The sequence below is a fragment of the Apis mellifera genome, linkage group LG2 (assembly GCF_003254395.2).
Source record: "Apis mellifera strain DH4 linkage group LG2, Amel_HAv3.1, whole genome shotgun sequence".
In the NCBI taxonomy this organism is placed as follows: Eukaryota; Metazoa; Arthropoda; class Insecta; order Hymenoptera; family Apidae; genus Apis; species Apis mellifera.
In genome coordinates, this window is record NC_037639.1 from 15,430,751 (window position 1) to 15,442,939 (window position 12,189).

General features: G+C 41.2%; 1 protein-coding gene and 1 long non-coding RNA gene across 2 annotated transcripts; both read left to right on the top strand.

Moving 5' to 3' along the window:
- Positions 1–305: 305 nt before the first annotated feature.
- On the top strand, positions 306–4,292 carry LOC113218542. The gene is made up of 2 exons (XR_003306557.1): positions 306–527; positions 806–4,292. It is a non-coding gene; the product is annotated as an uncharacterized LOC113218542 (long non-coding RNA).
- A 1,259-nt stretch (positions 4,293–5,551) lies between these two features.
- Positions 5,552–9,065, top strand: LOC102654309. Its single transcript, XM_026439142.1, has 2 exons — positions 5,552–7,252; positions 7,339–9,065. The coding sequence occupies exons 1-2, from the start codon at positions 7,033–7,035 to the stop codon at positions 7,596–7,598; spliced, it is 480 nt and encodes a 159-aa protein (XP_026294927.1). The 5' UTR covers positions 5,552–7,032; the 3' UTR covers positions 7,599–9,065.
- Positions 9,066–12,189: the final 3,124 nt, after the last annotated feature.

The window sequence follows — 12,189 nt, forward strand, 5'->3', positions numbered from 1 at the left end:
TCGTAGGTATTTGGAAAGATATTCGATAAGGTGTAATAAAACTATTGAATTGTTACGAAAGTAATACGAAAATGGTTTATTAAAAAAATTACTTAAAACGTAAAACTTTAAAACATTCTATACTATATAAACTGACGAAAAGTTATTATCCGCTATTATATACTGCTATGTGACTCATTAAGACGTAACTCTTTCACTTTTCTTTTCAATATTGGAACGAATTTTAACAGTTATACTACTTGTTACTTGGCAAAGATTCGAAGAGTGGTATAACTGTTCGTATAGAGTGGCGAGGTGACAAGTAAGGACCTCTGGAATGTAACGAAAACAAATGATGTGGGAGATTATTCTTACGACGACCAGTGACTTGTTTTACTAAAATGTTGTAGGAAGAATCTAGTGCTTAATACAGCAGTGTGCGTGGCTCGAAGAAGACTTCGTTGGAATCACGCGTTAAGAAGAGTTGCGACCATTGTAACAGTTTCCAATTCTGTGCAACGATTTCGAACGATACGGCGCGCAAGAAGGTTAGGAAATTGGCTGTCAAAACTATCGAAACGATTCGCGCGTCACTGGCAGAGAACGCTGTATCTTACGGAACATGCGAAAAGGCGTGACAAAATTTGGAAAAAAAGGAGAAAAAATTTATTCGCGTATCTAATATGTATATTATGTGTAATGAGATAATTCAATCTACATTCGCTGAATTGTATCTTCCACGTTAGTTTAGCGTATTCTCTCGAAGTCGATCGACAAACCAAACTAAAAGATAATAATTCGTTAAGCCTCTTTTCTTACGTTGCAGATTCCAGTTCCAGAACAGACGGATACAAAATATTTTCGAATATTTCGACAAATTGAGTAAATATGAGTTGGAAGAAAAGGGAGATTAAACGAGGAAACGAAACTCCGTTACTTTTCAATTTGCATCCACGAAGGAAGGGAGAAGCTGCGACTCGACCTTCGATTTATCGAACAGGCTAATTAAAGATCGCGAATGCGATGCTCGAGCTGCCGAGTTTCCGTTCCCAGCCCAGACAGGCCAGGCGCAATAGGTAATTACGGATGGATTCGAAACAGTGGCTAATTAACGAAGCTTCTTCGATGCCGGACACGTTCGCGCCCTTCCCCCGATACTTCCACGTACATTTCACGAATTCCAGAAACATAGCGTTCCACCACGTCCTCCTCTAAATTCCCCCGCAAAATCAGCGAAATTTCTTCTTACCATTCTTCCCTTTGCCGTCGCCAAATCGCGAATTCCGTTCTTCTTCGGCTTTTCGCCGCCTCTCTCCCCTCCACTTCCCAGTTTTCGCGAATCCGTTAGAGCTCGTCCGTTTCGTCGCTAATTACCGCGTCAATTAGACGGAACGACATCCTCGAGGATGGCAGCCAGGTGTGTTTAAAGTACGCAATTTTGTCGGGTAGCCGAGGCGAGGCGAGGCGAGGCGAGGCGAGGAGGGGGGAGAAATGGCGCGATGAAATACCGTGAGATGCGGCTCTCGAGAGTCGACGGGGCAAAGAGGAGCTAGCGGAGACCTCTGAGGGGGCTCGTTATCCGTGTGTACGAGGCTCAGACAAACAGCCTCATTTGTCACGCGCTGACCTCCCTACCGACCTTCCCCCTCCTCCTCCACCTCCTCGCCTCTTTTACACCACTTCTTACCTTGTCTACGCCGGTTGTTTGCAATTTTTCCCCCCCATCGAATCGAGTAAATATATTTAGAGTCGAGCCAGGAGAGAGAGTAATTTATATATTCTTGTATATATATATAACGAAAGGGAAAACAACCATATATTCGAGAGTAAGTTGTTTTCGACGTCGAGAATTTTTTAACTTTTACGGAAATAAGAATTCTACGCCAATTTCTAGATCTAGATTATGAAATAATTTTTTCGAAAGTGGAAAAAATAAATTTTCGGAATTTTTGAAATAGCGTGTCTCGTTTTCTATAACAAGGAATTTAACGAATAAGCGTAGGACGATAACGATATATCAAAAAGTCAACGATTCTATTATAAATTTTCTATTCGTCGAATTCGAGTCTGGTATCGTTCGATTCATTTGTAAATCTGCGAAGAGAATTTTCGTAACGTATCGTGGCTGGAGGCACGGTTCAACGATAATGTCCTATCGCCGACTTTGCTTTTCCGAGAAGGTGACCAACCGGAAATTAAAATAACCATGGATACCAGCATCTATTGTAAATTTGTATATAATGGAATAAACTTGAATTTATCCGATATCTCGCTCGTAATTTACGCGAAAAACTATTTCGACTTAGCTCGCAACAAATGGAATATAATGGAATGTAACATTCGCAACAAATGGAATATAAATGGTGCGAAACAAATTTCTTCGAACGTGTGTATATACTTGATATTAAAATATTGGGACGAAAATACGCGGGGTATGGAAAATGTTCGTGTAAAAAAAAAAAAGAAAAAAATATTCGACCGCTTGCGAACGCGGCAAAATGATCGATAATCTCGCGAAATTTCTGTTCGGAGAGATACCGCAAAGGTGGCGCTAATGTATTAGGTCGACTTAATTAAATCGACTCGATTGATCGAGGAGTATATTTCAAACGCGGCTATGTTCACGTTGTAGCTCGCCTTGTACATTCCGCCTATAAACGAACGACGGGAACAAACGTCGGTAATGTGCCTATGGAACGAGTGTATTTTTCAAACGTCACGGATTAGATTGGAGAAAGGGAGAAATTAAACGGGGATGTTGGTTAGGTCGTACAGGTTAGGGAAAAATGTGTGGGAAACTGCGAGACCAGAACGAAGTGCGAAAAATGTTAAGAGATTATCGAGTTAGGTTAGGTTAACGAATATGGAGAGAGTATATAAATTCGTTCGATCGTTACGAGTGATAAATCGATTAATATTTCAAGGATAGATATATTTATAAAGTCGTATGTATTCTTATCCTCGTTAAACGTTAATCTTGCGTGCATCGATTCGAACAATTCGACGAAACGAAGATTGCCGCAATTAGAGCGATAGAATCGATAATGCGATTGTAACGAATGTTGAATTTTCAGTACGGTTACGTCGGATTATTATCGATTGTAAACAATCCTTGGCATTAAACTATATCGAGATTTATAACAGATTATCGTATATACCCTTTCTCCCAACCGCTGCATACAACGTTGGTGGTCGTTTATTATTTGTCCAACGATAATTTATTTATCTCTGATTATTACAGCGTACAACAAAATTGAAGTTTGCCAAAGGTAAATTGTCTAAATACCACCTGTGCGCACACATAACGACAGTTCAAATGGAGATTTTATTGAAGTTAATCCACGCATACGAGCTTTCTCGTCCAAGTAACGATCGTCGACGGATAGTTTATTCTTTATCCATCCTTCTCCGGCTAATTTCGCAAAAATATCTGAAACAAAAATTCTATTATCAGTTATCAGTTTAGAGTGAGTAATTGGAATTCGAATTTTCATTTCTTTTCAAACGATATTTTAATCAATTACGACTTTTTAACGAAATGTTGGAAAGAAAGAAAAAAAAACGAATGGAACAACGGGAAGATAATTTGAGTGGAATAACGTTTCGAAGAAAATTTTCGGGAAACGGATTATTCGAGCAACGTAATAGGAAGATATATCTGTATCGTGGACGAGATATATCTATCACCGAGCGATATGCTAGTCAACATTATGCGGCATCGATATTCTGATTACCAATTAATCCCATGATGCATCATTCGATGATTTCAGGGAAACTAGGGAACTATGCCATAAGTCTCCGATCATTTGACGCGTTTTAGGATAGAATAGTTTATTCGAAAGTCCTTCGATCGAATTAATATTATTATCATCATCGAGATCGTAATTTTATTTCGATCAACGAAGATGCGTGCGGTTTCGACGATCGATCCCAGCGACAGGAAGAGCATCGCTCTCCTCGCTCAACGCAACAACGAAACGAATTATTTTCACGCGGATGAAATAACGTTAATTGGGCAACTTGTAAAAAAAGGTTGAAGTAAAATTAGCAGGGCCGACGAAATTAGAGCGGCAACTTTGTTCTCTTTCGGATATCTCATTAAAATTGTTTAGTGCTTGCCAACTCGGCCCAACGATATTACGGCTAGCTCGTTAGCCGCTAGAATGGATAGCTACGTCGATGTACAATGACATTATACCCCGGAGAACCGCAACCCTGTTAAATAAAGCTCGCTTATGTTTTGACAAGCTCAAGTGCACGAAATGAATAATCCGCGAGAAATTAAAACGAGCAAAGTTTCGAGCCGACGAGGGGGGCAAAAAAAAAAAAAAAAAAAATTGCGTATCCTCTAAAGAGGCCGTCGAGCTAGAATTAATATTAATATACCTCCTTTCAATTAAGAATTATTCTTTTCGCTTGAAAATCCCGCAAATTACCGAAAATCCGGTATCGAGAAAATAATTCTCCTTTTCTTTTCTTCTTTTTCTTCTATATATATATATATATATATATTTATTATACTCTGGAAACGAAACAAAGTTGGAAAAAAAAACAAAGAAAGAAAGAAAGAAGAAAACACCGCCGATCCCTCCCTCCTCCTTTTTTTATCAAAAGTTGTAAAAGAAAATACGACGAAAGTAAAACACGACTTGCCGTCGTTACGAAAACAGCGCATAACATTAGCATACCATCGTACCTGGTATGCCGGGCGGCGTATCCCCGCCGCGTGATATAGGCGGCGTCAAATATCGGCCGACCGACGAGATTGATGGAATTTTTCGACTCTCCTTTCTTACTTTCCGCCCTTCTACCCCCCGCCCGGGAATCGCATTCGATTCGGGATTAAAATTTTATCCGAACCGAGGATCGATATATCTCTCGCTCTTCGCTTCTCGCGCACCTTTAAGGAACCACCGATAAAGCAAAATAGGTGGCGTCACCAACGCGACGACGGTTGAAATACCGAATTCGAACAGATCTCGCGACCAGACGAAATTTTACAGAGAGAACGCATCCCCCCTTCTCCTCCTCTCTTTCCCCCACTCTCCCACCTCTCTCGCTCGCTCGCTCGCTATACACACACAGCAGATATGCACACATACGCCACACTCACACACACCACACACACCACACACACCACACACACACAAAGCAGATATGCATACACACACACACACCACACACGCCACACGCTACACACATAAGCAGTATACACACATACGCCATACATATACCACACACCACACACACGCCACACACCACACACACACAAAGTAGATATGCATACACACACACACACACGCCACACGCTACACACACAAGCAGTATACACACATACGCCACACATATACCACATACCACACACACGCCACACACCACACACACGCCACACACCACACACACACACAAAACAGATATGCGCACACACACACCCACATACGTCACACCACACACACAAGCAGTATGCGCGCGCGCACGCACACACACACACACACACACACACACACACACACACACACACACAAAAGCAATGTGCACGCGCATACACGCACACACAGAATGCATACACACGCCATATGCACGCACGCACGCATGCGCACAGCAGCATGCACACACACGCCACACACACGCCACGCACATACACGCGCACACACCTCGGTTTTTTATTTTTCCGTCGGTAGGAAATGAAAAGTATTAAGGGGACCGGGCGTTGTTGTTTCTCGTAAGTAGGATTCGCGTGCCGGCGAAAATTTCTTGGCCGTAGCGTAGCTACGTACCGTGGGATGGAGTATGGGGAAGGGGAGGGGGGACGTCGTTTAAAAGGATAAAGCGAGAACCCGGCGTGAACCGGAATCGTGAAACATGTTTCTAAAGGGAACTGCACGCAATTTTCCAAGAGTAGACGTTCTTATGTTAATGAGTTGAAAGAAAAGACGCGAGAGAACCGAGGCGGAGCATCTCTCGTATAAACGTGCGTCGCTTAGAAGAAGAAGAAGGAGGAAAGAGAGGAGAAAGAAAAGAAAATAGAAAAAGAGAGAGAGAGAGAGAAAGGGAGAAAGGAGGTGGATAGTCGAGTTGAAGCGATTATACACGCGCGCACGGTGTAACGACTTAAACGAACTCCAAGCAGACCGTTTAATTCATCAAATTAATCCCCCAATTACACGAGAAATTGCGTTAGCTTAAAAAGTTTCCGAGGAAAGTGGCGAGGCCCCTCCTCCCTTTGCTTAAAAGAATTTCATTTAAAAACCGATAACTCGATTGTGCCCGAACTTTGATCGCGTATTAAAAAGAAAAAAAAAAGGAAGGAAAAAAAAAGTGGGGAGGGGGAGCAACAAAAAACGGATTTCACTTATTACGGGTATCGTTTACTCTATTGCTTCGAGTTCTCGGACACCGTCCTTAAAAAATTACCCGCGTCGCAACCCGGGCTCTTTCAGAGGACGTGCCGCCGCTCTGCTGCCGCCCCGTACACCAACTACAAGTCCGGAATGTAAATTTTAATTAAACACGTCTTTTAATATAGAGAAGCGTCAGAGATATTTCAGTAAAAATAATTTAATTAATAGGGGGGAGAGGTGGTAAAACGTCTGAGCACAGGAAAATTATACCGCGTGGAAAGGAATGAAACCATTTTTAAAAGTTGAGACAATGAATGTTTCTCCGGATTACGCGGATGAAAAACTTATCGTCCGCGATTATCCGCGATGCATCCTCCGATATCTCGATTAGAATCGAGATAAGTTTTTGACGTGGAGAGATTTTTCGATTATTGCGTTACGATTACGAAATAGACGTCTGGAATAAAAATTTTAAGTCGAAAAGAAAAAGTTATTCGTTACCTTTTCTCTTACTTCGAGAATTAGATTAATAAAAATATGTAAAAATTTTTAATTTCGATTTTCAACACGATCGATTCGATTCGATAACAGATTTTCCTTCCGTTGTTTCTTCAAGATGGCAACCGATCGACAAACCTGGAAATTATAAAAGAAAATTTGGAAACCGAACGCGTAACAGATTTCAGAATTATATCCATAAATTGGGAATATAATGTTAACGGATAAACCGATAAACGAATGCGTTTGTCCCCGATGCCTTCATTCGTCGTGTCCCCTCCCCAACGCGGAACCACCGTACGATGAAATCACGCAAGAAATAAGCAATAATTTCATATCCGTCAAGGTGCCGAAATGTAAAAGAAAATTCGAGAAGGAAGATGAGGAAGATGAAGAAAAATTGAGTTTTGACTTTAATTGCGCCGATGCCGAAGGTAAAATAATATCCCTTTCGCCTTCTTTTCAAACGAAGAAAAAAAAAATTGAAAAATAAATTGCGTACACGTCCAATCGCGCACAGGTGAAAAATGCAAAACTGGTTGCACCAAAGTTCACGTGATACCGAACGAGCACGCCCCACCGAAAAAGCCCGAGGAAGAGATGCTCTCGTTGAAGTCTATAAGACACATTATGCCCAACGATATACTGGACAGCACTGTCGAAATTGAATTCAAGGCGGCGCGAAATTACAATCCGTTGCCCGAACCCGGACCACCGCCGCCCATAATTGTACCAAGACAGCGTATCAAGAAGAAGAAGGGCAAGAGTAAAAAGAAGTAAGATTCGAGAGAAATTGGCAATTATGGCCAATGCGCAGACGTTTCCACGTTTCGACGATGATATTTGTGACTGAAAGAAGAGAGAAAGAAAGAAAGAGAGAGAATATAGGTAAGGAAGAGTTCTGTTTGACCAATTAAGTTGAATCGTGACGCGACGCTATACGAAACAAAATATTTGACGATTATTCGCGGTCTGGTTTTCAGTGAGCGAAATAGCGAAGAAATACGTTGGACAGAAAATCGGCCCTCTTTAGGGATTTACGAGTGACACGGAACTAAAACGGTCGCCACTTTGTCGAGGGCAGAGAGAGAGAGAGAGAAAGAGAGAAAGAACGAATAATGGAACGATAAATCACCGGCATTATATTCTTGCGCATCTTGGGGAGGGGAGAGAGGGACGATAAATCATATCGCGCACCGAAGGCATACGGACGCGTCGGTATTAAACGTTTTCGTTTCGCCATTGTCTTCCCTGCCGGTAACAGGCGTCTTTTTAAATCCTGCCTTACGTCCTCCGATTCCGTTCCGACGAATCGCAAGCGTTTACGTTCTCGACTCTAAGCTCTGGACGACATTCGCAGTTACAAGCGTTGAGAGCGAATGATGAGAAAAAATGAAAAAAGTGGGAAAAGCTTGTAAATCTCGCGCACCCGTTCAATTTCTTTCGCCGACAACCGATTAATAACCAAGGATAAATTTTCACGATGCCGAACTCTCTCGTGATGCTCTCTCGTGAGTTCATTTACGATCCAAGTGTTCTTACGGGTGGAGGATATATATTACCGTTTCCATGGGAACGAATATTTCCCATGGAAGCAACAACGAGGGATAAAAACGGATGGAATTTGATCGATCGTATATACGTAGATCGAAAGATGGCGTACATTTTCTTTTTCGCCTGTTTCGAAATACGGGAATAGCGCGAGAAGTGCGGAACGTTGCTGTGACGCGTTCGGTGTGAGTGTGAGCTCGGTGAACAGCGGAGAGGGGAGGGGGGAAGAGGACGGGACAATACAATGGCGCGTTTGCGTGTGTTTGCGTGTTGTTGCACGAATTTCCAACGTATTTCCAAAGAGATCCGTGGAACGCGTATACGCACAATTGACGGAAGTAAAATTTTATCACGGCACGTATCGAATGTACAGTGTTGCGTCGCGTGAATAAAATACACTCTTTCCAAAACCCGCACCGGCGGGTTGCATCAACGAGGATCGGAATAAAAATATTTGCATGCTCCTCGACGAGCTCCCCGTTTCGTTTAATGAAAATGTTCCAAAACCCGTAATTTATTCTCCATCCAGAGAGAGAGAGAGAAGAAAAAAAACACGTCAATACGAGATCGCGACGATTAGATTTTCTTTCCTTCGCGTTCTAACCTCTCCGCGTCTATCGATCCGCGCGACAACTAATTACGATCCCGAGACCTAACGAGACCTCTACTCAACCGTCGCGTCAACCGGGAAGCTCATCATCAAGGGAGGGGGGGGGGGGAAGGGAAGAGTAGAAGAGTGGGAGTCACGCTTCGCTCAAGAATCCTCAATTTATATCAGCAGTACGCTTCCACCGCGTTGAGATATTTCCATTCCTCTATCGGATCTCAGCTTTTAGAAAATTTAATTTTTACTTGCCACGATTTTTACTTGCTTGCTCGTCGAAAAATGTGAAATAAAATTTCGAAAAGACTCGACTAATCTGGTATGAGGAAGAAGAGAGAGAGGGAGAGAGAGAAAGAGAGAAAACGTTTCGAGGAAAGATCGAAAATTGAGCGCACACGATCAACCTCGAAAGGCAAAATTAGCGCCATTCATCGAGAGAGGAGAGGAAAAAAAAAAAAAAGAAAGAAAACCACGATCCTCCTCCTTCTCCTTGGGATCTGTCCCCCTTTATAAATATTTATTACGCGGAACAAGAAGCTCCACGGCAGAAACCACGCAACCACGAATTCGATCGTGAAAGCATTTGCTTGTACTTTAAACGATTTTCTCCGGTACACTGTATAATTCAATAAAATTTGAATCTATCGCTAGACATTGTTCTCATTGTTGGTATTCCGTTCGATTCGATCTTCTCGCGTAATCGCGCGAGAGATTCGAATCTATTTTCTTCAAAGCAAACGCCCTTCCCTCAAATTTAATCGATACAATAGAAAAATTTCGAAAAACTTGATATAGAAAGAGAGAAAGAGACCACACACACACACACACACACACACACACACACACACACACACACACACACACACACACACACACGCACGCACGCACGCACGCACGCACGCACGCACGCACGCACACACACACACACACACACACACACACACGCACGCACGCACGCACGCACACACACACACACACACACACACACACACACACACACACACACACACACACACACACACACACACACACACAGAGAGAGAGAGAGAGAGAGAGAGAGAGAGAGAGAGAGAGAGAGAGAGAGAGAGAGAGAGAGAGAGAGAGAGAGAGAGAGAGAGAGAGAGAGAGAATAGGGAGAAACGAAAGGAAAGCCACGATCCGTTGTATTCGTGGGTTCACGCTATAACCAACTTTATCCGGACACGAGATTTCTCGCGGAAAATACACCTCCCACTGATTCTGCAGCGTGCCGGGAATACGTTGAACCAGAGCTCAATTGACGTTTGACCAGCCCGTAGGCGATGCGAAAATATACCGTAAATACGGCTCGACCCTTACCCTCTCGATCCCAGCCCTCTGCTTCCGCTATTTTATTTCTTTCGCTTTTTTTTCCCCTCCCGTGGACATCGAGTTTCCTACGTGCTTGGAAAGAACGTTACCGCATTGCGTGATCCGACCTCCCGTGTTCCCCCGTTAAGGGAAACTCCGGCTAAACCCTTGATAATTATCGACCATGTTCGACACGATTATTTATTTTTCGTTCTAAAAAAATCCAGAAAATTTTTATTTTACTCACGCTTGTTTCATCCGTGGTATAATATTATATCGCATTTAGTTGGTGGAATCGGCATCGGTAATTTTTTCTAAACTATATACGCAACGAGGTTCGCGCGTTTAAACGGATTAAACGCACGTTCGACGAGTCACGCAGGTGAGCACCAATTGCGTTCATTATTAACGTAATCAGGTGCACCTGAGGCGCGCATGAACACGTTGTAATGCGACCAGTTTACACTACATTGGCGAAAGATATCGATATCGTTGGCAACGCGAGCGCCAACACAACGATTCTCTCCATTCCCGAATTACTCTCCGTTTCGAACGAAACGGTGAATGAATCCGCAAACTAGTCTGCAAAATAAAGGATCGAGTTGAGGAAAAGATCGAATTTCGTACGAAACGGGGAATAATTTTCTGAACAACTTCTGAAAAATAATGGGGCCGAGTGAAAGGATTTCTTGTTTCACCGGGACAAAGCATCGTGTTCAACTTTTAGCTCGAAAATTTAGAGACTCGATACTTCCTACTTTCGCCTCTTATTTCTTCGTCTTTTCGACGAAGAGGAAAAGAGATGGAACGAGAGGAAGCAAAAGTTCTAAGCTACGAGGCTACATTTACATTTGCCGACACTTAAGTCCGAGCCGTGCACCGATGTTATGCAAATCTTAATTCGCTTCACTGGAAAATTCGTAAAATTACCGAGTTTCTTCGCACTAAAGTCTCGAATAACTTACACGCCTTTGATTCTACGTGTACTCAGTCTACTACTAACTTCGCCAAAAAATAATTCGATATCAAATAACGATTATCGTTAGAGGATCAAATTTTCAAAACGATATTGCATTATTAAAAAAAATTAGGGAACGGAAAAGATATAATGAAATACGAAATAATAAATATGGGTGAAACTAGAATGAAAGTGACATCTTGTAGATTTTTATATCACGTTTATTCTGAAATATCAACCTCGAATAAATCAGACTTGTATAACAGAGAAATAGAAGCGACATCTCATGGGATTTGTCACATTCTGAAATACCGACTTCAAGAAAGATCAGAATGTTTTTTACGCCATCTACCATGCTATGATTTAAGTAATACATAAAATTAAATCATTCAGAAGAAAAAATAAAAATCTATACTTTTAGTTCGTAATTTTAAAAACTGAAACGAAATTGTTGACAAAAAACAAATAATAATTTTCTAGAAAGATCGAATTATAAGAAACGTTTTTAATCTTATATGACATACATAAATAGTATGAGAAATATGCAACATAAATATATGTATGAAATAAAATTGATTAGAATTTGATCTATTTTTATCTCTGTATGAATAAAAAAAACAAAAAAAAACTTATAGTAATTATTATACGTTTTTTTAAAAATAATTTTTCTAAAATAAATTAAATTTTACCACATTTCCATTTACCACATGTATACATAATTTATTACATTTTCGAAATCATATTAAATATTAATTAAATAAAGATGAAAATTGTAAAACAATAATATAAAATTAAAATAATATTAAAATAAAACAATAATTAATAAATTCAAATCTGACTTCAAACGTTTATAATACAAACTATCGGTACAAACTGTAACTGTCAAATGCATGAGCAATGAATAATGATAAAAAAAATATAAAAAATTC